Raw genomic sequence first — 26187 nt, forward strand, 5'->3', positions numbered from 1 at the left:
TCAGAAACAAATCTGGCTTGTATCCATGAGGATGCAGGTTCGATCCCTGGCCTCCCTCAGTGGGTTAAGGATCCAGAGTTGCCATGAGCCATGGTGTAGGTCACAGACACAGCTCGGATCCCACGTTCCTGTGGCTGTGGTGCAGGCCAGTGGCTAGAGCTCTGATTCAACCCCTAGCCTGGGACCCTCCATACGCCGGGGGTGAGGGCCTAAAAAGATGCCCCCTCAAAAGTACCATCATATTGCCCTTCAAAAAGCTATTCCAGTTTACATTGCCACTGCAACACGGGAATTCCTTTTCCCCACATGCTCACAAACACTTGGTATTATCTGACTTTATTTTTTTGGGCCATGCTCATAGCACACAAACGTTCCTGGGCCAGGGATTAAATCTGCGCCATGGCAGTGATAAAGCTGGATCCTTAACCTCTAGGCCACCAGGGAACTCCATGACTTTGAAATTCTTGTCAATTGGAGGGGTACCATTTGGTATCTCATGCTTATTTTCATTTGCATTTCTCTGAATACTGAGTAAGATCGATTATCTCTTCATAGGCTTATCAGCCAGCCCAGTTTTCCCTGCTGTGAGGTGTCCATTCTGTGAATGAACTTTGCTTATCTTCTCTATTGTGTTTTCTGCCTTTTTTTTTAAAGATCTGTGGGTAATAACCTTTAATTCTTTTTTATCACTCAATGAATTTTATTACATTTATAGTTGTACGATGATCATCACAACCCAATTTTATAGCATTTCCATCCCAAACCCCCAGTGCATCTCCCCACCCCCCAACCTGTCTCATTTGGAAACCGTAGGTTTTTCAAAGTCTGTGAGTCAGTACCTGTTCTGCAAAGTTCATTGTGTTCTATTTTATTTTGTTTTATTTTTATTATTATTATTTTTTATTGTCTTTTTAGGGCCATACCTGCGGCATATGGAGGTTCCCAGGCTAGGGGTCCAATCGGAGATGGAGTCACAGCAACGTGGGATTGGAGCAGAGTCTGCGACCTACACCACAGCTCACAGCAATGCTGGATCATTAACCCACTGAGGCCCAGGGATTGAACCCGAGTCCTCATGGATGCTAGTTGGGTTCATTAACCGCTGAGCCACGACAGGAACTCCGTGACCTTTCTTTAGATTCCACATGAAGTGATAGCATATGAGGTTGGTGTCTCACCGTCTGACTGACTTCACTTAGCATGATAATTTCTAGGTCCATCCATGTTGCTAAAAATGCCAGTATTTCTTTCATTTTAATGGCTGGGTAATATTCCATTGTGTATATGTACCACATCTTCTTGATCCACTTCATTATTGATGGACATTTAGGTTGTTTCCATGTCTTGGCTATTATATAGAGTGCTGCAATGAACATTGGAGTACATGTATCTTTTCAAGTCATGGTTTTCTCTGGATAGATGCCCAGGAGTGGGATTGCTAGATCAAATGGTGGTTCTATTTTTAGTTTTCTCAGGAATGTCCATAATATTTTCCACAGTGGTTGCACCAAATTACATTCCCACCAACAGTGTAATAGGGTTCCCTTTTCACCACACCCTCTCCAGCACTTATTGTTTGTACACTTTTTGATAATGGCCAGTCTGGCCGGTGTAAGGTGGTACCTCATGGTGGTTTTGATTTGCATTTCTCTAATAATGAGTGATGTTGAACATCTTTTCACGTGTTTTTTGGCCATCTGTATGTCTTCTTCAGAGAATTGTCTGTTTAGATCTTCTGCCCATTTTTTGATGGGGTTGTTTGTAGGGTTTTTTTGGTATGGAGCTATAGAAGGTGTATATAAATTTTGGAGATTAATCCCTTGTCAGTCACTTCATTGGCAAATATTTTCTCCCATTCTGTGGGTTGTCTTTTCGTTTTGTTTAGGGTTTCCTTTGCTGTGCAGAAACTTTTAAGTTGATTAGGTCCCATTTGTTTATTTTTGTTTTTATTGTCATTACTCTAAGAGGTGGATCTGAGAAGATGTTGCTTTGGTTTAGGTCAGAGAGTGCTTGGCCTATGTTTTCCTCTAAGAGTTTTATAGTATCTGGTCTTATATTTAGGTCTTTAATCCATTTTGAGTTTATTTTTGTGTATGGTGTAAGGAAGTGCTCTAATTTTATTCTTTTATATGTGGCTGTCCAGTGTTCCCAGCACCACTTATTGAACAGGATGTCTTTTCTCCATTGTATATTCTTGCCTCCATGGTCATAGATTAATTGACTGTAGGTGCGTGGGTTGAATTCTGGGCTTTCTATCCTGTTCCACTGATCTATATTTCTCTTTGTGCCAGTTCCATATGGTTTTGATGACTGTAGCTTTGTAGTATAGTCTGAAGTCAGGAAGCCTGATTCCTCCAGCTCCATTTTTCTTTCTCAGGATGGCTTTGGCTGTTATGGTCTTTTGTGCTTCCAAACAAACTTAAAATACTTTGTTCTAGCTCTGTGAAAAATGTCCTTGGTAATTTGACAGGGATTGTATTGAATCTGTAGATTGCCTTGGGTAGTAGAGTGATTTTGATAATATTGATTCTGCCAATACAAGAGCACGTTATTATCTTTCCGTTTGTGGCATCTTTGATTTCTTTCATTAGTGTCATAGTTTTCAGCATACATGTCTTTAGTCTCTTTAGGGAGGTTTATTCCTAAGTATTTTATTCTTTTTGATGCAATGGTAAATGGGATTGTTTCCCTAATTTCTCTTTCTGGTCTTTCGTTGTTAGTACATAGAAATGCAGTAGATTTCTGTGTATTAATTTTGTATCCTGCGACTTTGCCAAATTCATAGATAACCTCTAACAGTTTTCTTGTTTCAACTTTAGGATTTTCTAGGTATAGTACCATGTCATCTGCAAATAGTGTTAGTTTTGCTTCTTCCTTTCCAATATGAATTCCTTTTATTTCTTTTTCTTCTCTGATTGCTGTGGCTAGGACTTCCAAAACTATGTTGAATAGAAGTGGTGAGAGCAGATGTCCTTTTCTTGTTCCTGATCTCAGTGCGAATTCTTTCAGCTTTTCACCATTGAGAATGATGTTAGCTGTGGGTTTGTCATATATGTTGAGGTAGGTTCCCTCTATGCCCACTTTCTGAAGGGTTTTTATCAGAAATGGGTATTGGATTTTGTCAAAGGCTTTTTCTGCATCTATTGAGAGGATCATATGGTTTTTATTCTTCAGTTTGTTAATGTGGTGTATCACACTGATGGATTTGCAGATATCAAAGAACCCTTGCATCCCTGGGATAAATCCCACTTGATCATGATGTACAATCCTTTTAATGTATTGTTGGATGCAGTTTGCTAGTATTTTGTTGAGGATTTTTGCAATGATGTTCATCAGTGAAATTGGCCTGTAATTTTCTTTTTTTGTGGTATCTTTGTCTGGTTTTGGTATCAGGGTGATGGTGGCCTCATAGAATGAGTTTGGGAGTGTTCCTTCCTCTGAAATTTTTTGGAATAGTAGGTGGTAGCTCTTCTCTAAATATTTGATAGAATTCACCTGCGAAGCCATCTGGTCCTGGACTTTTGTTTGTTGGAAGTATTTTAATCACAGTTTCAATTTTAGTACTTGTGACTGGTCCATTCATCTTTTCTATTTTGTCTTGGTTTAGTCTTGGAAGATTGTACTTTTCTAAGAATTTGTCCATTTCTTCTAGGTTTCCTGTTTTATTGGCATATAGTTGCATGTAGTAGTCTCTTTTGATCTTTTATGTTTCTGTGATGTCTATTGTAACTTCTCCTTTTTCATTTCTAATTTCATTGATTTGAGTCCTCTCTCTTTTTTTCTTGATAAGCCTAGCTAAGGGTTTATCAATTTTGTTAATCTTTTCAAAGGGCAAGCCTTTAGTTACATTGATGTTTTCTATTTTTTTTTGTTGTTTCTATTTCATTGATTTCTGCTCTGATCTTTATGATTTCTTTCCTTCTGCTAACTTTAGGTCTTGCCTGTTCTTCTCTCTCTAGCTGCTTTAGATGTAAAGTTAGGTTGCTTATTTGAGCTTTTTCTTGTTTTCTGAGGTAGGGCTGTATTGCTATAAACTTGCCTCTTAGAACTGCTTTTGCTGAATCCCATAGGTTTTGGAGTATTGCATCTTTCTTGTCATTTGCTTCTAGGTATTTTTAAATTTCCTCTTTGATTTCTTCGTATATGTGTGTGTATATATATATACACACACACACACAAATGATTGCTTTAAGTTGTTGGTGTCTTAACTGCAAGTGCATCTCCAGTGTCCTGAATTTGTACCCTCCTCTCCTCACGATTTCTGATTTTTGTAGCATATTTTTGCATGTATGATTTCCTACCTTTACTGTATATCTGCCTTTACTGGTGAGCCTTGTCATTTGTGATATTTTTGTTTCTAGTTGTGGCCTTTTCTTTTCTGCCTAGAGAAGTTCCTTTAGTATTTTTTGTAAAGTTGGTTTAGTGTTGCTGAATTTTCTTAGCTTTTCCTATCTGTAAAGCTTTTTATTTCTCCTTTAAATCTGAATGAAAGCCTTGCTGGATAAAGTCATCTTGGTTGGAGGTTTTTTTCCTTTCATCACATTAAGTATATCATGCCACTCCCTTCTGGCCTGTAGGTTTCTGCTGAAAAATCTGTTGATAACCTTACTGGGGTTCCCTTGTATGTTATTTGTTTCTTTTCCCTAGTTGCTTTCAATATTTTCTCTGTCTTTAATTTTGGTCAGTTTTAATTAACGTATGTCTCGGGATGTTCCTCCTTGGGTTTATTTTATGTGGTACTTGCTGTGCTTCCTGGATTTGAGTGAGTGGTTCATTTCCCATATTAGGGAAGTTTTTGGCTCTTATCTCTTTGAATATTTTTTCTGTCCTTTTCTTGCTTTCTCCTTCTGGCACCCCTGTAATATGGATGTTGGTGCATTTAACATTGTCCCTGAGTTCTCTTAGACTATGTCCATTTCTTTTCAATCTTTTTACTCTTTTCTGTTTTGCATCTGTGATTTCCACTAGTCTGTCCTCCACTTCACTTATTCGTTCTTCTGCCTCCTGTATTCTGCTGTTGGCTGCTTCTAATGAATTATTTCAGTTATTGTATTTTGCATCTCTGCTTGCTTAAGTTTTAAATCTTGTATTTCTTTGCTCAGTGTTTGCTGTAAATTATCAATCTTTGCTTCCAGTTTATTTCCAATGTTTTGCATCATCTTCAGCATCATCAGTCTAAAGTCTTTTTCCTGGAGGCTGATAATCTCCAGATCACTGAGCTGTTTTTCTGGAGCTTTTTCTTGCTCCCTTATCTGAGTTGTAGTTCTCTGCCTTTTCATTTTTACAGGTTTTTGGTGTGGTCTCCTTTTCACAGACAATAGAGTTGTAGACTCTCTTACTTCTGATGTCTGCCCCCCCCTTGTGGCTGAAGTTGGTGTATGGGGGCTTGCTGTAGTTTTCCTGATGGGAGGGACTGGTGCCTGCTCACTGGTAGGTGGGGCTGATTCCTATCCCTCTGGTGGAGATTAGAGGCTGTGTGTCTGGGAGTCTTTAGGCAGCCTGAATACTGATGGGTGGGGCTGTGATCCCACCTGGATTATTGTTTGGTCTAGGGCTTCTCAGCACTTCTCAGATTTTCCCAAAATGGCCACCTCTAAAGGACCACACGCTGATGAATATTCCTGAGAGCTTTTCCTCCAATGTCTTTCCCCTACAATGAGCACAGTCACCCCCTGTTTTCCCAGGAGATCCTCCAAGAACTGCAGTCAAGTCTGAGCCAGATTCCTATGGAGCCTCTGCTTTGCCCTGGGACCCAGTGCACATGAAAGCCTGTGTGCACTTTTCAAGCATGGGTCTGTTTCTGCCAGTCCTGTGGAGCTCCTGCACACAAGCCTCACTGCCCTTCAGTGCCAGATACTCCAGGGGCTCTTTCTCCCGTTGCCAGATCCCCAGGTGTGGGGACCTGACGTCGGGCTCAGAACTCTCACTCTTTTAGGTGAGCCTCTGTCATACAGTTACTTTCCAGTCTGTGGGCTTCCCCTGGCAGGTATGGGATTGCTTATATTGCATAATCACCCCTCCTACCTTTTGATGTGGCCTCCTCTTTGTCTTCTGGAGTAGGATATCTTTTTGAAAGTTTCCAGTCCATTTGATTGGTTGCTCACCATTTGATTGTAATTTTGTTGTTTTTATGAGAGAAGGTGAGCTCCAGTCCTTCTATTCCACCATCTTAATCTCTGCCTTTTTCTTTTTAAGTTACCAGAGTCTCTTGGACATTGTAGATATCAATGCTTTGTCAGTTAAAAAAAAATTTTTTTTGCTCTTTTTAGAGCCACATCCACAGCATATGGAGGTTCCCAGGCTAGGGGTCTAATCTAAGCTATAGCCACTGGCCTACGCCACAGCCAAAGAAACAAAGGATCTGAGCCATGTCTGTGACCTACACTATAGCTCATGGCAATGCCAGATCCTTAACCCACTGAGCGAGGCCAGGGATCAAACTTGTGTCCTCATGGATCCTAGTCAGATTTGTTTCTGCTGAGCCATGACTGGAATTCCCCAATGCCTTGTCAGTTTTAGACACTACAAGTATTTTCAAGTCTATCATCTGTCTGTTAACTTTGTCTACGTTGTCCTTCATTGAACTGAAACTCTTATAGGTTTGAGGTAGTAAATTCATGACTTTTTAACCTTATATTTTGGATTTAGGGGTCTTACATAGGAAGGCCTACACCATACACCATTTCGAATTATAAAGAAATTCTACAAGTATAGCTTTACTTTTCATATGTGGGCTTTTACTCCACCTGGAAGTCACCTTGGTATGTGATGGGCAGTAGTGGTGCAATTTGATTTTTCTCCACAGAGCAGTGCTCCTCAATCTTTTCCATGTCATGGCATAGAGAGACAAAGACAGCACGTGCTTGGCATAATGTAGTAAATGATGGGGCTGCTCATGGCCAGAGGTGGAGGCCACTGAAGCTCTGGCCACGTTAGGTCCTGCCTGGCCATCCTAATGGTCAAGGGGATCAAGAACTCCACACCCCTGTAATCCATTTGTGGCTTTCAGTGTGACACCTTGATTGAGAATTTTTGTCAATGGTGATCTACTTTCAATTCCCAACAATCCATCCTTCTCTTGCTGTGAAATTGCACTATACTTATTTTCATCTGTTTTCTGTGCTCTGTGTTCTATTTCTATGGTTTATTTGCCTTTACTATGCCAGTCCCACAGTTTATTGAAGCATGTTTCAAACTGTAGAAGGGCAAGTCTCTCATCTGTTCATTTTCAAAACTGACTTAGATATTCATAAATATTTATTCTTCTATATATAATTAAGAATAACTTTTCAAGTTCCTTAAAATATCCTGCTGGTATTTTATTTTATTTTTGCTTTTTAGGGCCACACCTGCAGCATATGGAGGTTCTCAGGCTAGGGGTTGATATTGGAGCTACAGTTGCTGGCCTACACCACCACCACAGCAATGTAGAATTTGAGCCACGTTCTGTGACCTATACCACAGCTCACGGCAATGCTAGATCCCAGACCCACTGAGTGAGGCCAGGGATCAAACCCTCAACCTCATGGTAACTAGTTGGATTCATTCCCGCTGCACCACAACAGGAACTCCTCCTGCTCGTGTTTTAATTAGAATGGCATAGAAGTGAGAGATCTGGGAAAAATTGAATGGCATTGAATGACAGACTTGGGAAAACCTGACATCTTTACAATAAGTCATTCTCATCTGCCAACATGGTATATCCCACCATTTATTCAGATCATTTATGTTTATTAATAGAATTCAAAAATTGTATCTGGAAAATGTCTGATATACTTTTTGTTAGGTGAGTTACTAACAAAGAGATATTACAGATTTTCTTTTCTTTCTTTTTTTCTTTTTTTTTTTTTTTTTTGTACTGTGGAGGTTAGTTTTCCATAGAACTTTGCATCTCTATTGTATGTTCAGAGTGTGCGTTGAACTAGTATTCCCTTTCTAAGGACCCATTTCCCTAACTGGGCTCAGAGCATCTAAAGATGGCCCTTTGCTTTACCATTCCCTCCACTACCATGTTTTGCCAGAGTAGGTGCTCACTTACGAGTAGTTGAACTGAATTGAGGGGTCCGTGAAGTACTTCAGATTGTTTTGGAAATTACCAGCCAAGTAATTTTCTGATAAAAAGGCCACAATTCTCATTTAAAAATAAGCAACCATGGAGTCCCATTAAGGCTTAATGGGAATGAATCTGACTAGCATCCATGAGGACACAGGTTTGATCCCTGGCCTCGCTCAATGGGTTAAGGATCTGGCACTGCCATGAACTGTGGTGTAGGTCGCAGACCTGTCTTGAATCTGGCATAGGCCAGTGGCTACAGCTCTGATTTGACCCCTAGCCTGAGAACCTCCATATGCTACGGGTGCGGCCCTAAAAAGACAAAAAAAAAAAAATAAAAATGAGCAATCATGTTACTTCAAATTCGATCTTGGAAGAAAGAGAGGGAAGGAACGTGGTAGTATTTTGCCTACCCTCAAATTATATTAAATAATGAAATATTGCAGGGGAAGAATCTCTTAAACTGAACAGAAACAAAAACAAATGAGTAATTGTGGTGGGTAATACCTGGGAGGGGGGACATATGGGTGACTTCTGGAGTGATGATGGTGTTTTGTATTTTGATCTGGTTGTTGATTACATGGGTGTGTTAACTTTGTAAAAATTCTTTGTGCTGTACACTTATGATTTGGGCACTTTGTGTATAAGTAATTCAAAAGTTCATTGTTGTCTATATATCGTTTAAAAGTTGTAAAAATAAAAATGAGATGTTACAGGAGGTTTGCATGTAACCTAAATGCATCTAGAACCCAATATAGTATCTGCACATAAATAATAACAGCCAGTATTCACTGTATGCCAGGCCTGTGCTAAGCACCTCATAAGAATGGTCTCATTTACTCCTCAGAAAAGTCTTATGAAGGAGGTACTATTATCATCCCCACTTCGTATAAAAGAAAATGAGGGAAAGAGAGGTTATATAACAACGCCTAGTCATATAGTTGGAAAGTGGGAGAAGCGCTATTCAAGTTCAAGCTTCCACACTCTTAACGCCTATGCTAAACTGACATTCAGCAAATAGCGTGATTAAGATCCACTGTGAGGCACAGAGAACAGACTTGTGGTTGCCAAGGGAGAGTGGGGTGGGGAAGGGATGGATTGGGAGTTCGGAGTGAGCAGATGCAAACTCTTACACATTGAATGGATAAACCACAAGGTCCTACTGTATAGCACAGGTTGTTATATTCAATAGCCTGTGACAAACCATAAATGGAAAAAATATGAAAAAGAATATATGTATGTATAACTCAGTCACTTAACTGAACAGCAGAAACTTAACACAATGTTGTAAATAAACTACATTTCAATTAAAAAAAAAAGATCCACCATGAGATACATACATGTGATTGACTTTCTACAGCTTAAGAGTCAGGAAGGAAAAGCACTCTCTGACTAAATTATTTACCGAGAACTGTATCATGGTGAGGGGTGCTCCCTTGCACTACAACCGCCATCATTTCTAATGGGCTCGACCTGGAAGCTTTGCAGAAGAAAAGTCTTCTAGCTTTTGTTATCTGTCAGATTTTTCTACTGGTCTTTCCTATATCCTTCCCAAAATGATGGGTCAGACAAGAATCGCCTTTTTCTTTTTTGCTCTTTAGGGCCACACATGAAGCATATGGAAGTTCTCAGGCTAGGGGTCAAATTGGAGCTATAGCTGCCTGCCTACGCCACAGCTCATGGCAACACCAGATCCCCCACCCACTGAGCAAGGCCAGGGATTGAACCCACATCCTCATGGATACTAGTCAGATTGTTTCCACTGTGCCACAACAAGAACTCCCTAGAATCACTTTTTTAGCTTTTTTTGTTGTTTGTTTTCTTTTTTGGCCACTTGGTGGCATATAGATTTCCTGGGCCAGAGATCAGATCTGAGCCACAGTTGTGACCAATGCCACAGCTCCAGCAACCCCAGATCCCTGACCTACTGTGCTGGGCCGGGGATCAAACCTGTGTCCCAACACTCCAGAGACACCACAGCCACACTTTTATTTTGATAATTCATTGTTAGTATTAAACTGCTATTTTTTTTTTTTTTTTTGGCCGCACCTGTGGCATGGGGAAGTTCCCAAGCCAGGGAAGGAGCCCACACCACAATAGTGATCCAAGCTGCTGCAGTGGCAATACCAGGTCCTTAACCTGCTGCACCACAAGAAAACTCAATAAACTTTCTGTTTTAGAACAATCTTAGATTTATGGAGAAGTTGCAAGGGTAGCAGAGAGTTTTCATATACTCCACACCCCCATGACCTGGTGTCTCTTAATGATAAGACCTTATATAACTACTATACATTTATCAAAACCAAGAAATTGACATTGGTACAAGACTATTAACAGAACTCCGTACTTCTTTCAAATTTCATCAGTTTTTATCCTAATGCCTTTTTTCTGTTCCAGGATCCAAACCAGGACACATCACTGCATTAAGTAAAATATATTATTTTTTTAAATTGTGGTAAAATAAAATGCAGGAGATAAAATTTACCATGGCAATCAATTTTAAGGGTACAGTTCTGTGGCATTAAGTCTAATCACATTCCTGTGCAAACATCATGACCATCCATCTCTAGAATTTTTTCACCTTCCCCAACTGAAACTAGTAAAATGCATTTTCACAGCAACAAAGAAAACCCATAGCCCAGAGTAGCTGGCGCTAAAGAAAACCACTTACCACCATGCAATTAACAGCTATGCTGTAACAAGACCAGGCAAAGAGGTTGATTTATATGGAAACCATGGAAACAGCTAAGTATAAGCCGTACATATAGGAAACATCTAGATTGGGTTAATGGTAAGTCCCTTTAATAAACAAAAATGTGGGTGATAATATGCTAAGTACGCCATTTGTGTGCAATTCATAGCCAGACAAAGAAGCTGCAATTGGTTTTAAGAGAGGATAATTCTGGGAAACAGACCCAAAAGCAAATAGATCATCAGGAAGAAGAGACTGCACCCCCGTTTTCAGAAGAGAACCAGTCACTTCATTCACATTGGTGGCAGTTACCCAACCAGGGGCATGACCCCTAAGGGATCAGACCCCAGCACACCACCTCAGACTGTCTCCCATCCAGCAATTGTCTGAAGACCGCACAGTCAAGCACCTGGAATTGGAGATAATCTTATAGTTTGTAAAGGGCTCACATAGCTATTGTTGCAAGAATTTGACTACATAAGGAAGGAAAAAAATTCTCTAGACTAGAAACATGTTAGATGCTCTCAATCAGCGCTTCTCAAAACGTAGTGTGCATATGGATTACCTGGGGAGGCTATTAACATCCAAGTTCCGGTTCCGGAGGTCAGAGGTGAGACCCAAGATACTGCTTTTCTAACGAGCTCCCAGGTGATGTTGATGCTGCTGATCTGGGGGCTGCAGTTTGAGTTAGCAAGGCTCTAAATTAGTGGTTCTTGGCTTGGCTGCATATTGGGGTCACCTGGAGAGCCTTAAAAACTGCTGGTGTCTGGTCTCATTCCCGGAGTCTGATCTAATTAATTCATTTCGGCTAGCCGATGGGCTGATTTGTGTGCCCCTGAAATACATTTATTGAAGCCTACACCACCCCATGACTATATCAGAGAAAGAGTCTTAAGGAGGCGATTATGGTTAAAGAGGTTGTAAGGGTGGAGCCCTGATCAGAAAGAACTGGTGCCCTTATAAGAAGAGGAGACAGCAAGAGTTCTTGCTCTGCCATGTAAAGGCACAGTGAGAAGACGGCCGACTGCAAGGCAAGATGAGAGCGCTCACCAAAACCCAACCAAGCTGGCACCCTGAACTTGGATTCCAGCCTCCACATCTGTAATCAAATACATTTCTGTTGTTAAAGCCACCCAGTCTATGATATTTTATTAGGATAGCTCAAGCTAAGACAGGGTATGGCCTGGGCACTGGGAATTGGAAAAGTTCCCCACGTGATTCTAATGTGCAGCCAAGGCTGAGAGCTCCTGCTTTTTTTTTTTTTTTTTTTTTTTTTTTTTTTTTTTTTTTTTGGGGAGAACCTCTGTTTTAAATAGCAGTTGAAGTGACTGCAATGTCAAATCTGTACCACCCTTGCATCTGTATGAACACAAAAGCTACTGCATGTGTTGGGAGAAACATCAACCTACAGCACCGCTTCACTAACAAGATAGACACGAGGCCCCTTCCTGCTCAAACAACTTGGTCCTATCCAGCAAAGACATGCACGCCCTCCCCCAAAGTCGGGGCAGCTTGTGTGACATTTAATGAAATGACAGCTGTCATATTTTCTCTTTTTGTTCTCTTCAGGACAAAGGCTGGGGACAATGCTATGCTCTGTATTTTCTGCTTGTGGACTTAAACTGAGACATACGATCCCCTTGTCTGAGCGGCACATGGGAAGTTCTGTGAAGAATGGGCTCTTCAGATATGTTCATCAACATTTTTTTTTTGCTTCCTTCTCAGGAGAATGAAAGGCCAGCTATCAAAAGCTCTTCTCCGATTACACCAAACAAGGCTCCATTGCCACAACGCATTATTCAGTGTTTGCTTTTAAGCAACATTCTCAGAGTTATAGTCCTTAGCATTGACACTCAGTTTGGTCTGAAAAGATTTAATTTGAAAGAATTTTACAGCAAAATCAAAGGGGGGAGAGACTCAAAGTCTCTTGTTGGTCATCTACCGTGCATTGTTGGCCCCTGGTCATAACAACATGCAACTGTGAGCTCAGTTTGCTTAAGCTCTGCTACTGTTTGAGCTGCCCGGTGATCTCACCTGGAAACACATGCCGCAGCACCTGACCTACCTGGATGGAAGAGCTGTCTGCCACTTGGTCTACAGGGCAGCCCGTAATCATGGAACTTGCATTGGACTGTTGAGGGTTTAAGGAGACTCTTCAATGAGACAGTGCTTTGCAAAAAGATTCAGTACTAAGTGAATATGATCTGAGCATGGTGATTAGATTGTGTCATTGAGTGTGCTGAAGTGGTTGGGATGTGTCAACTGCAGCTGGTTCAACTGTCCTAACCAACATTCCTTTCCCACATGCAGATAATCGAGAAATAAGAAAGTTCCCAATGGGCTTCCCCGGGTTCACTCTTGTGCTAGCTAGCTCCAGCATGCACCCTCAAAAGAGCCAGCTCAGACAGCCCCAGAGCTGGGTTTTAACCCACAACAGTGTGATGTATGTTTTCAGACACCATTTGGGGTGGTCCTTGGCCATATTAGCAGAGAGGTTAAAAAAAAAAAAAAAAAAGACCATCACATGCTACAAAATAGAGGATGCTCACAAAGTTTCTCCCAACCTATATGGCAAAAGTAGGGCTTTATTTTTTAACTGTGAGGGAGAGAAGTTTGCTGGGGGTAAAATCACTCCATCAGAACATGTTGAGAAGGCAGTAAAGAAACTTTCACAAACTTTTGCAATTGGCTTAAAAGAAGATTGTTTTTACAGAACAGAATGTGTGTGTGTGGGTGGGTGTGGGTGTGCACGCGCGTGCTCGGGCATACACCACCAGGTCAGGCCAATAACACTCCAAAAGCCTTGGTCCAAGAAACTTCCTTCACCAGCCTGCATTTGGATCGCCGCTACCTTCAGACTCTTCTAACGGAAGGCTCGCTGCTGTGAGATATTTACTTGACATTAATTAGCTTAATTAAATGGTGCACTGAGCAGAGGGAATGCCGTGTTACTGTAAGCATTCACAGGAGTCCCATGGAAGGGACTCCAGGCCCCGTGGGTAAGACTGAAAGGCTGTGTATGCCCGAATGTTCTCCCACCCACCCCTGAAAAGCTGTGGCTTAGTGGCCATTGTCTTCTGCATTTAGCAAAGCAAAAGCTCCAGACCGCTGAGCTCAGGACGAAAGTGATCATCTGCTCTAGCCACACAGAGGGCTGCCTGTGAAATTGGCTTTTGTGGGCATCTGCACGTGAGACCCCTCAAAAGAGGGCACAGATGGCATATTTCAATATATAGGTGGTATTATTGAGTGAGCCTTGCACCCTGTATGGTCAGGCCACTCAAGATGGCTGTTCTTTTGCTCTTCGTACATCCTCTCCTCGACCAGTCCCTGCCTTACCTACACCCTGTTCACATGAACAAGCTTGTCCCCTGCTCCAGCTAGTGATTGTTCTAATCCTTTGGCCCAAACGACTCCACCTGCTATTTTATTAAAGGGAAACATCTGCCCTAGCGATGGTCGTTAACCTGAGGCTGTGCCCCAGCTGCTGGTTTCCCTGGTAACCAGTGAGCCAAGCTGACGTCAATCCCCCTTTAAATGGTAGCCTCCTTCTCCCCTGAGGAGTGAAAATTGTTGCCACATCTTGCCTGTCATCTGCCATACACCATACGCAGTGGGGGTGTTGCTCTAGGACCCTTTGCCAAGGACCTGTAAGAGCCTCTACCCAATAAACCATTGATGTCTCTGTCACTGTCACCAGGCTTTTTCTTTGGTCTCAAGGCTGGGCAAAACTATAGGGCTTACAGGCCTGCAGGGTGCGGCTCAACACTCTGTCCTCGAGAGGCACAGTTGTTAGCAGAGAAAACAATATGGTACTTAAGCTCCTGTCACCTGGACCCAGCACAGGTCCCAGTGACCTGAAGAGGGAATTCGAACTGCACAGTCTAGTATAGTACTCGGCTATAGCTCAAATGTATTCTAGATTTCTCAGCAAGTGCAAGGCTGGCAGAGGATGCAAGAATTGAGAGGTCGGTGTAACCTTTCAACAGAGGCTCAAACCAACATTTTAATAGACTGCATGGAAACAGCCAAGAGGGAGATAAACATGTCAAACCCAATCTGCCGCCATCTCTATTCTTTTCTCCGCTCTGTTTCCATGGCACTGATCACTTTGGTGCTTCGGAAAAAGTGGGGGAAAGAAATTTCTTTCATTTGCTCTCTTAAAAGAGGTCTGGAACTACTAACTGCTCCATCTCCATTTTCTTCCTTTCTTTTATGTACGATAAGAGTCAGATAGAACTGGGTCAGAATTTCAGCTGTGTCACTTACTAGCACCTATTAGCACCTATTATCTGTGTGATCCTGGGCAGATAGCCTCCCTGTGTCTTAGTTCTCTTCCAGTTGAGGTTAATGATAGCACTGACTTGTCTTGGTAGTTGTTAAGGATTAGATGAGATAATCCATTTGTATCAAAGTTCTTGGCTGCAAGCAATGGGAATCAAGTCTGCATATAGTAAGCAAAAAAGGGATTTACAGGGAGGATGTAGAGCAGGAGAGGGAAAACCTTCCGTAAAAGGCCAGGTAGGAAATGTTTTATGCTTTATGGGCTATCTGGTGTTGCAACTATTCAACTCTGCCACGGTAGCCCCAAAGCAGCCAGAGACAGTAAGTAAATGCATAGGCATGGCTGTGTGCCAGCAAAACTTGATTTGGGAAAAAAAATAGTTGGCCAGATTTGTAGTTTGACAATCTGTGATATAGAGACTTCTAGAATAGATGGAAGGGTGGCGAAGACTTTGATCCTAGGTAGCATGAAGAGTCTGGTCAGGGCTCCCCAGCCTCAGCCACCAACTACCACTGTGGTTGCATTCTGTCTCATCATCTTCGTTTCGGTTGCTCTGGATGGAAAGTTTCAGGAAAAGTGGCCTATTGGCCTGGCATAGGTCCTGTGCCCACACCTTTTGCTACCCAGGAATAGGTAAGGAAAGTATCTGGTCTCCTTCGGCTTCCATGGTGAGAGGTGACTCATCTAATGGGGGATTCTTTCCAACTAGAAATGGTGTTTGGGTGCTGAGTGATTTTTAAATGACACATATTCATTAGGCCCCATAAAGTGCTTGCATAGCACCGTGCACGTCAAAAGCTCTTGGTGGTTTTAACTGTGCTGCTGTTGCTGTTTTTTATGATTATTAGAGCCTTGGCATAATGCCTGATCCATGGGAGGGGGTGATACTCAATAGGTGCTAGTCCTTTCCTCATCTTATCTCCCTTGGGAAGCTTCCCATCACTCACCCCCCCCACCCCTCACGCTTGAGAGGCAGCATGGAACAGTGCTCAGTGGTAGAAACTCTGGAGACTGCTTGGGTTTGAATCTTTACTGATACTTCCTGCCTGTGTAACTTGGGGAGGGGGGCAAGCAGCTTTACATCAGTTTCCCATTTATAAAATGGAATGAAGAGAGTAATAGTGCTTTGCCTCGTGGAGGCTGTCACACGGATTAACTGAGTTGACTTATGCAAAGTGCTTAGAACAGTGCCTGGTACATACATGTTCATTATTGCTATTCTGTTCTCATAGCCACTCAACTCCCAATGCTGCAACTCCCCAGTCTGTGTTTCCTGTTTGATTGTTTTCCCAATCTCGTATTTCTCATTCCCCTCAGACCATTTCTGTTGGGATGCTGGGCTGTCATCTGAACCAGCTGACAGTTTTCAAGAATCACTGCCCTTCCTCCACTACCCCAAACTTGAGGCCTCAGAGTTGTCATTGAGTCCCCTCCCTCCCATTCATCTGCTATTGCTCACTGAGACCTGCCTACACTTCTTTTGAAATGTCATTTGCATCTGTTGTCTTTTACATCATTGTTACATTTGTACTTCAGGCCTGAGGTTTTGAAATAACCGATTAAATTGTTTCCATGCTTCTACCATCTGCCCTCCCTCAAGCCACCCTGGCCACAGCCAATTGATCTTAAGCATGATGACCAAATTCAATGAAAAGGTTAAAGTCTACAGGCCATGATACAACTTAAAAACCTTCAGTGCCTTTCTCCACCCAGGGAAGGGGTCCTTAAATTGGGGTCCAAGAATGGACTTCTGAGGGTTCATCACTTGCCTCATCCCTCTTGAAATTAACTGTATGAAAAACTTAAGCATCTGTGCATGGATTTCTGGGGAGAGAAGAGGACAAATAGCTTTCATCAGATTCTTAAAGGCCTCTGTGGTTCCAAAGTGGTTAACTGATGCTTGAAGGCAGTGGTCTCCAGAGTGGGACACAGGCACCCATGGGAAAACACAAGATGATTCTCTGGGGTATGAGAAGGAAACTTAGAACTTCTAAAATTTTATTATATCATCCTTTATCATTGTTGTTTATGCTTTATAATGTATGAGTGCATTAGTATAAGTACATCCTGTATAAATATGCATTTATTGGGGGTATGCTAATGTATTTTTCTGAGAGGAGTGTATGATCAAAAAGGTTTAGTGTTTTTGTTTTTTAATGACTGCACCTGCAGCATATGGAAGTACCATAGCCTACACCCCAGCAACACTGGATCCGAGCCCCACCTGCAAACCATGCCAAAGCTTTCGGCAACACCGGATCTTTAACCCACATCCTCAGAGAGACAAAGTCAGGTTCTTAACCTGCTGAGCCACAACAGGAATGCCAAAGATTTTGATGATACTGTTGTATCTTCAAATGATCAAATCAAGACTCCTCTGCTCTTCACTCTCTCGGCTGAAGCTGTTTCTTTGATCCTTATCTCTTTTATGTGATCCCCTCCACGTACATTTATAAGCTCACTCCCACCTCTGGACCTCCTTGGTTCATGTAATTCTCTTTGGGCAAACCTCCCCTTCCTTCTTCTCTCTCTATTAAAATTATATGCATTTTTGAAGGCCCCAGGGAATGTCTCACCTCCATCAAGAAGCCCATCCTGACAAAGCCATCTGCTACATCACTACAAAACTCTTATCTGGGACACTAATTATGTCACTTAGCACATGGTCTTAACTGTATATATCTCAGATTTTATTGATTTATCTCCAACAACCATAAAGCAAGCTCATTAAAGGAAGACTATGAAAATTTTTCCATATCCTCTACAGGACCTAGCACACTGCTAGAACTAGTGCTTAATATGGTCTTGCAGCAACAACAGCAACAACAAACTTGCTGAAAAAAGCAATCAGCTGCTTGGAATGCACTGGGCTATAGAGTCCTCTGATGGTTTTACCAGTGATAAAGCTATTGGTTGGCAGATAAGTGAACTCACACAAAGCAGGGAACCTTTAGTACTTGCTGATGGTCTACGAACCAGATGTCAAAGAGTAAAAAGCCTGAGCAAGCAAAAACCGGTCCAGTCACCCTAGAGAGCTTTATAATGCCAATCCATTTCCCCAGGGGTCCCAATTTTCTGCTGAGACTAATTTGATAAATAATTTGATAAATGTATTTGAGGGGGTAAAGTATTAATGACTGATAATGTGTTTTAATGCCTGATCCCATCCCAGATAATGGTTGCACTCAGAGACCCTTCAGTGGAGTTATGCATGATTATCAGTGTAGGTACTAACAGAATTGGTTAGGGAGATCGGGCTTGGCATTTCATCATGTCTTTCACATCACACCCCCAAAATGAAAAGGAAAAATAAAAAATGGGGCATCAAGATTCGTCACTACGCAAAGAGGGGGGCGTGTCTGTCCAAGGTCAAAATGGGCACTATAGCCCTGTTCTTTGCATTTTTCTGCAGGGCTTTCTGTCTTCCATGACACTCCACCTCCTCCCTTTCTGGAGCCTGCAGTGTATATATAACATACAATTCATGATTAAAATGCCCTCCATTGCACAGTTCAATGTAGATTGCAGTGACATGAGAGACATGGAGCCTGAAATACTTCAAAATCCAAATAACTAAATTTGAGGCTACATTTATTGCAATGGGTCAACCTCCCTCAGGCTGTGACCTGTGCAAATGAAACTCCAGGAACACAAAATTGCATCCTATTCTCATCTCTGTTTAGCAGGAAGTCCAAAGGGTCAGAGAGATGGCGCCAGCTGGCCAAGCCAGGCGACTGTAAATTTCCAAACAGTTTCCAATTAGCTTTAAAGTCTCTGTTCTCGATAGAACACTGCTTTTCACTTCATCTTTTTTGTTGTTGTTGTTTGTTTTTCTTTTTAGGGTCACACCTGCGGCATATAGAAGTTCCTGGGCTAGGGGTCGAATCGGAGCTGCAGCTGAGGCCTATGCCACAGCCATGGCAAAACAGGATCCAAGCCACCTCTGTGACCTACACCACAGCTTGTGGCTACCTACACAGGGTCCCTAACCCACTGAATGAGGCCAGAGATCCAACCTGTATCTTCACAGAGATGTTGGGTCCTTAACCTGCTGAGCCACAACAGGGAATCTCTACTTCGAGATTTCTGGGTGGTGGAAAAGGAGCTCTGACAGCTGAGGCAAAAATCAAGACCCCCTAACAACTCCCTGAGAAGAGGGCCCATGAAATAGCCCTTGGTGTTTGAAACTTCCCTCCACCGCAAAGTGGCAGATGTGCAGTGGGCAAATATCTTGAGATGACCTCTTTACCTATCTTGATTCCTCTTGGTGAAAGTCTATGAAATAATTAATTCCAGCCCCCTCATCATCACTTACATGATCTAGAGAAGTTCATGGGCATTGATGACAAGGCTGTCAACCTCTCCCTACAGTGCCATTCCTTTGTGTGCATAGGCTCCCTTTCCAGTCTGCTCAATCTCTGGAGCACAGAGGCCTTTGTCTCCAAAATCCCTCCCTCCACAATACAATCAGGGCTTAAGTGACTCCCTGGGCCTGTAGAACCAGTCACAATGCCCCACGCTTCCTGCCCCGAGAGCCCAGAATTCATGACCGTGCAGATAAATGAATTATACACTTGGCCAGAGATTAAGCCTGGTCCTTTGTACAGCAACCTCTGAGGTCTAGGGGAAGATTTGACCTGTCAGGATCTGTGTTCATTCTGCCTTGATGAGAAGCAGAGCAAAGCTGTCCTGGCTGTACAATCCCACACCCTGGGGTGTGATAATCAGCAAATTGCAGACAAGGAATTGGCTATTGCCCGTTTCTCATTGTCCGGAGCCCAGGCTGAACTGTTCAGTGGCTGGCAGGCTGTTTTTTTCTGACTCCAGATGGCAGACCTGTCTCTTGCCAAGCAAGCCAAGGAAGAAGAGCTTCCTGAACCATGGTGCCAGCTACCAAGAGGTCACAGAGGAGTTTCTAGAGGCTGAAGGCAGGGAGCTAAGTCTATACAGAATCCTACATGGGGACTGAGGCAAGTGGAAAACTTGGGTCTGAACTCTGTTTCCTTAGCTTCAAACCCAATGATTTAGGAAGAACTGGGAGACTCAGATAATATTTTCAATAAGAACCACCCCTCCCAACACACACACACACACACACACACACAAATTGCCACTTCACACCCATTCCTTAACATGTCAACTGAGTAGCCTGCAAATGTGAGTCACTTAAAACCAGATATCTTCATATTTATAGGGGCTTTTTTATGCCAAATGGGAGTAGACTGTTGCCAGGAGGGTAACCCGCTAGTCTTGGCTAACTCTTCAAGTCCTGCTCAAATGTCTCTTGCTCAGAAAGACCCATCATGATGCCTTGATCTACATCAGACCCCCTGTTATGATCGTTAACCATACATGTTCATTTTTTTTTCATGGCACTTATCATAATTTTTAATTATCTATATTTAATTTACTCATCTGTTCAACAAATATTTATTATATATTTATTGGCATAGTTCTAGGCTCTGCAGATACAATAGTGAATGAAATAGACAAAAATCCCTGCCCTCATTTGGCTGACATCATAGAAGGGGCTAGATATACAAAAGTAATGTTATGTTATATAGTTTTTTTTTCTTTTTTTAATGGCTGCACTTGCTGCATATGGAAGTTCCCAGGCTAGGGGTCGAATTGGAGCTGCAGCTGTACCCCTACACCACAACCACAGCAACACCAGATCCAAGCCACATCTCCAACCTACACCACAGCTTGGGCCAATGCCAGATCCTTAACCCACTGGGCAAGGCGAGGGATCAAACCTGCATCCTCATGGATACTAGTTGTGTTCTTAACCTGCTGAGACACAATGGGAACTCCTGTTATGTTATATAGAAAATAAAGGCCCAAATGCGAATTCTCATGCCAAAATATTCCTTTTTGCAAGAATTTTTACACTGTTCAAGTATAATGTACAGTAATGAATTGATTATGTTTTTTTTTTCTAGTTCAGATAAATTGGATCTTAGCCCTTAATAACAAAGTGGTTATCAGCAAAGGAAATAATCATCCTTACAGCTATTTCTACTATCTGTTAAAGGATAAAAAGTGCTCACTTTGGGAGTTCCCGTCGTGGCGCAGTGGTTGACGAATCTGACTAGGAACCATGAGGTTGCGGGTTCGGTCCTTGCCCTTGCTCTGTGGGTTAACGATCCGGTGTTGCCGTGAGCTGTGGTGTAGGTTGCAGATGCGGCTCGGATCTGGCATTGCTGTGGCTCTGGCATAGGCCCCGGGCTACAGCTCCAATAGACCCCTGGCCTGGGAACCTCCATATGCCGCGGGAGCGGCCCAAAAAGAAATAGCAAAAAAAAGACAAAAAAAAAAAAAAAGTGCTCACTTTGCATTATGTTCATACCTCTACAATAATGTTTAACTCTCTGAATTGTGATTGTTAATCTCTTGGCCTCCTTCTGTCACCAGGTAGTGAGGTGCTCGAGGGCAAGGTCTATGTCTTTTTTTTTTTTTTTTTTTTTCACTTTAGGGCTGCACTCATGGCATATGGAAGTTCCCCAGACTAGGGGTCAAATCAGAGCTACAGTGACTGGTCTATGCCACAGCCCCAGCAACTCAGGATATGAGCCATGACTGTGGCCTACACCACAGCTCACAGCAACACCAGATCCTTAACCTACTGAGCGAGGTCAGGGATCAAACCTGTGTCCTCATGATTACTAGTCGGGTTCATTTCCACTGAGCCACAACGGGAACTCCGAAAGGTCTATGTCTTAATTCTTCTTTGTATTCCTAGAACCTAGCCGCATGGCCCAGTTATATTTGTTGAAATGAGAATCTTGGACCCTGTCATAGGTTCTGAGACTGCTCAATGATTTGCATATAAATGCTCAGGAGCCAAGAATGAACAGAAAATACATCCATTCCTGTGGAGTCCAGGCCAGGCTGGGGCAGAACTAGAACCCCTACTTCTTCCCCAAGCCTGAGAAGGCACTGTCTGATTCACAAGACCTTACTCAGCTCTTGGGAATTTTATTCCAGGATGTGCAGGTTCCTGTGGGCCCTATCTTTTAGAGAACTCATTAATATATTAAGGCATTTATTAGAGATTACAGCAAATATTTTATGTAATGGGACTGTTAGAGAATGGCTCATTGAGGCCTAAGGGGAAAACCCTTAATGATGTAATTCTTTCTTTTTTTATTATAGTTGATTTATGATATTCTGTCAATTTCTGTTATATAGCAAAGTGACCCAGTTTATATCTATATATCTGTATCTATTCTTTTTCTCATATTATCTTCTATCATGTTCTATCACAAGTGATTGGGTATAGTTCTCTGTGCTATACAGCAGGATTCAAATCTTTCTAAATTGTCAGAGACAACTTTCCTCTCTCATAAGATAGAGTCACCTGGAGATAATGGAAAAGCTTTCTTTGCTGTCTGAGGACTTGGTGGCTTCTGAGAGATTCTCTAGTAGATCATTTTTCCATTGTCTGAGACTGTATTTGTTGGAGGTGTAGCACATGAACTACATGAATAGGGGTCCCAGGATGCGACCCGCAGGCTCCTTTTTTTTTTTTCTAGGCTCTATCCCTGACTGCTCAGATCTTTTTCCTATCATAGGCAATTCCTCCTAAAAGAGGAATACCACAAATATCCCCGGCAGCAAAAGTTCTGGCTTATCAAATTTTATGGAGCATTTCAGTGGGATATCCGTAATTCTATGGGCACACCTAATTTAAGAGAAATGATTTTCAGGCTATAATCCTCTTTCCTAAGCTGGCTGATACAGGGTTTCAACAAAAACACTCCTAAACTGTTGTAGATGACATCAGGGAACTTTTATGATTTCGTTTGAATTACACACTCCAAGTCCCAAAGGATGTGACACCTTGGTTTGCTGACATGCAAGGGGAAGGATTAGTTCTTGTCGAGGGAAGAAAAGAGGTGAAATCAATTCACTGTACATGTTAAATGCACTTTGATTTGGAGCAGGAATGTCCAGCTCACATACTTCTCTCAATCTTGTCTCAGCCAATGTGGTAGCCATACTCACCTCTATGAGTTTGGCTTATCTTAGGGAACTGCGCAGAATGGAAGAGGGGTCAGAGGTGGGTATATGCCAGGATCCTGGGGCTGAGAAGGAAGGATGGGAATGGGTGGGGAGAGAGGAAGTTAAGGTTGGAGAAACCACCAGTGGGGTTAAGCATTTTGTTTATTTTACCTTATCCCAGCAAATCCGGAACTCCTTCACTCCAGTGAGGAAAAAAGCAACAATGGAAAATGGTGCCCCAGGAAAAAGCCAATCCTGACCAAGTTTTGTATAAACCCTTCCCTAGATCTGCCAGGGACGCCTTCCCCAAGTCGGACAGCTTAAGAAGGCTCCATCCCTCTTGAGAGCGTACTTACAAAGAATCCCCAGTGTTGGCTTTGCCAATTGCTCAAGCCACTCTGAGTCTCACGGGCAAGAAGAAAAAAGGAAGGGCACCTCAGAAGGGTGGGGGGCTACTTCCTGAAGAGAGCTGTATGCCAAGTTCTGCTCTGATGGCCTGCGATTTAAATTGGTCCAAGGAGAGGGTCTGTGATCCAAAAGAGTCTGGGTTCGTGCTCCACATGAAACCGTTAAGCAGCATTTCTCAAAGGGAGGGCCAAGATGCCCGTGGGGGTTGAAAGAACTTGAGCAAGGACTGAAACTCATCAGCAAAATTGACTTCTCCCTTGCCTGCCTCTGGCCATCAAACAACACCACATCCAGAGTCTCTTTTCTCCTCTTTCCCTGTTCTTCTCCTCTTTCCTCTAACTTTGTTAAGATCCAAGTTCTGTATGTACCCTGAATCTGTTTTTCAGTTCTCTCCTGTCACTGGCCTGCCAACCTCACCCTGTTAAAAAGCCCTGACTCTTTTTCTTGCCCATGTTCATTTTTCACACTTCCTCCTAATTACCTGGCAGCCAGCACATTCGGCCTCCCTTCCAACTCTAAGCTCTTAGGACAACGATCAACCATGGCCAAAACCCCTATGATATAACAACAGATGCTGTCATGAACCTAGAAAATCAGGTTAAATGACAAAGCCTTGATAGAAATTAGGCATCTTTAGTATTAGAGAGATAGGTCCTATAAAGTCATCCTAAGGCAGGAGGAGGGGAATAGTGGGGCATTTCTTCTAAGAGGTAGTAAAGATAAGAATCTAGCCAGGAATTAGGACACAGAGTCTCAGCTCTACCATCAATTTTCTGTGCTCATAAATGAGTACCTCCCTTTCTTCAGATCTCAGTTTCCTTATTTAAAAAGAAGGCATGGGGAGTGCAGTGGAAACAAATCTGACTAGTATCCTAGTATCCATGAGGATGCAGGTTGGATCCCCGGCCTTGTTCAGTGAGTCGGGGACCGGCATTGCCATGAGCTGTGGTGTAGGTAGCAGACACAGCTTGGATCCTGTATTGCTGTGACTGTGGTGTAGGCTGGCAGCAGCAGCTACAATTCGACCCCTAGCCTGGGAACTTCATCTGCTGCAGATACAGCCCTCAAATGCAAAAGAAGAAGAAAAAAAGAAGAGGAAGGCATGGGAGTTCCTGCTGTGGCTCAGCAGTAAGAAACCTGACTAGTATCCATGAGGAGGAGGGTTCGATCCCTGGCCTTGCTCAGTGGGTTAAGGATCCGGCATTGCCATGAGCTGTCGTGTAGGTTGAAGAGCGGCTCGGATCTAGTGTTGCTGTGGCTGCAGTGTATGCCAGAAGCTACAGCTCCGATTCGACCCCTAGCTTGGGAACTTCTACATGTCGCATGTGTGGCCCTAAAAATAAAATAAAATAAAAAGAAGGCATGGGGTTCTCTTGTAGCACAGTGGATTAAAGATCGGTTGTTGTCACTGCAGTGGCTCAGGTTGCTGCTGTGGTGTGTGTTTGATTCCCTGCCCTGAGAATTTCCACATGCTGTGGATGCAGCAAAAAAAAAAAAAAAAAAGCTTATGAGTGCAATGATTCCTCTTTCAAAGGGATACACAAAGTGCCAGTGGTTGGAGGTGGAACGTGGCTAAACCTACTTTATTCTCATATTTTTGTATACATTCTAACTTAAATTTGGAAGACAATGGTTTTACATTGCTAATATTATTATTATTATTTTGTCTTTTGTCTTTTTAGGGCTGCACCCACGGCATATTAAGTTCCCAGGCTAGGGGACTAATCAGAGCTACAGCTGCCGGCCACAGCCACAGTCACAGCCACGGCAACACCAGATCTGAGCCACATCTGCAACCTACACCACAGCTCACAGCAACGCCGGATCCTTAACCCACTGAGAGAGGCCTGGGATCAAACCCGCAACCTCATGGTTCCTAGTTGGGTTTGTTTCTGCTGCGCCACGATGGGAACTCCTCTAATATTATTTTAAATACATTTAGCCAGGTCAAACCATGGGCCAACTGAAAGAAAAGCATTTAGTAAAATAATAAGGACTATGTATAGAAAAGTAAAGATATGCAAATTTTTACTTAGATTTGGTGAGGGATGGGCTAGATTATTCCTACTGGCTTTAGCATTTGGGGTCAATTAAACAATAATAGCTAACACTTTATAGCATTTATTATGTGCTAGGCATGTACCAATGTACTAAAAACTTTATATATTAAATCATGTGATCTTCAACACAACCTTAAGAGGTAGGCGCTATTATTACCTCTATTTTACAAATGAGGAAACTGAAGGATTAAGAAATTGCTTAATGTTGCACAACTTGAGAGCCAGAGCCAGGCTTTGCACTCAGGCAGATTGGATTCGGAACCCACACTCCTTTAAGTGCTTATAACAGCGCTTATCAAAGTGTGGTTCCTGGACCAGTATCATCAACATCACTTGGGAGCTTGTTAGCAACCCAATGATTAGATTCCCACCCCAGACCTACTGAATCAGAAACTCTGGGGGTGGGGTCCAATACTCTGGTTTTTTTGTTTGTTTGTTGTCTTTTTAGGGCTGCACCCATGGCACATGGAAGTTCCCAGGCTAGGGGTTGAATTGGAGCTACAGTTGCCAACCAATGCCACAGCCACAGCCAAGCGGGACCTAAGCCATATCACTGACCTATACCACAGCTTACAGCAACACTGGATCCTTAACCCACTGAGTGAGGCCAGGGATCAAACCCGCCTCCTCATGGATCCTAGTTGGGTTCATTACCATGGAGCCACAACAGGAACTCCAAAAATCT

The 26187-nt window shown here is 42.7% G+C and overlaps 1 protein-coding gene across 1 annotated transcript in view; it reads right to left on the reverse strand.

Moving 5' to 3' along the window:
• COL4A6 (collagen type IV alpha 6 chain) overlaps positions 1-23985 on the reverse strand; it is a 116014-nt gene extending 92029 nt beyond the window's left edge. The window contains 1 exon segment of the mRNA XM_021079861.1: positions 23924-23985. Coding sequence (XP_020935520.1) covers positions 23924-23985 — 62 coding nt within the window.

Source organism: Sus scrofa, chromosome X (genome assembly GCF_000003025.6).
Source record: "Sus scrofa isolate TJ Tabasco breed Duroc chromosome X, Sscrofa11.1, whole genome shotgun sequence".
Taxonomy (NCBI): domain Eukaryota; kingdom Metazoa; phylum Chordata; class Mammalia; order Artiodactyla; family Suidae; genus Sus; species Sus scrofa.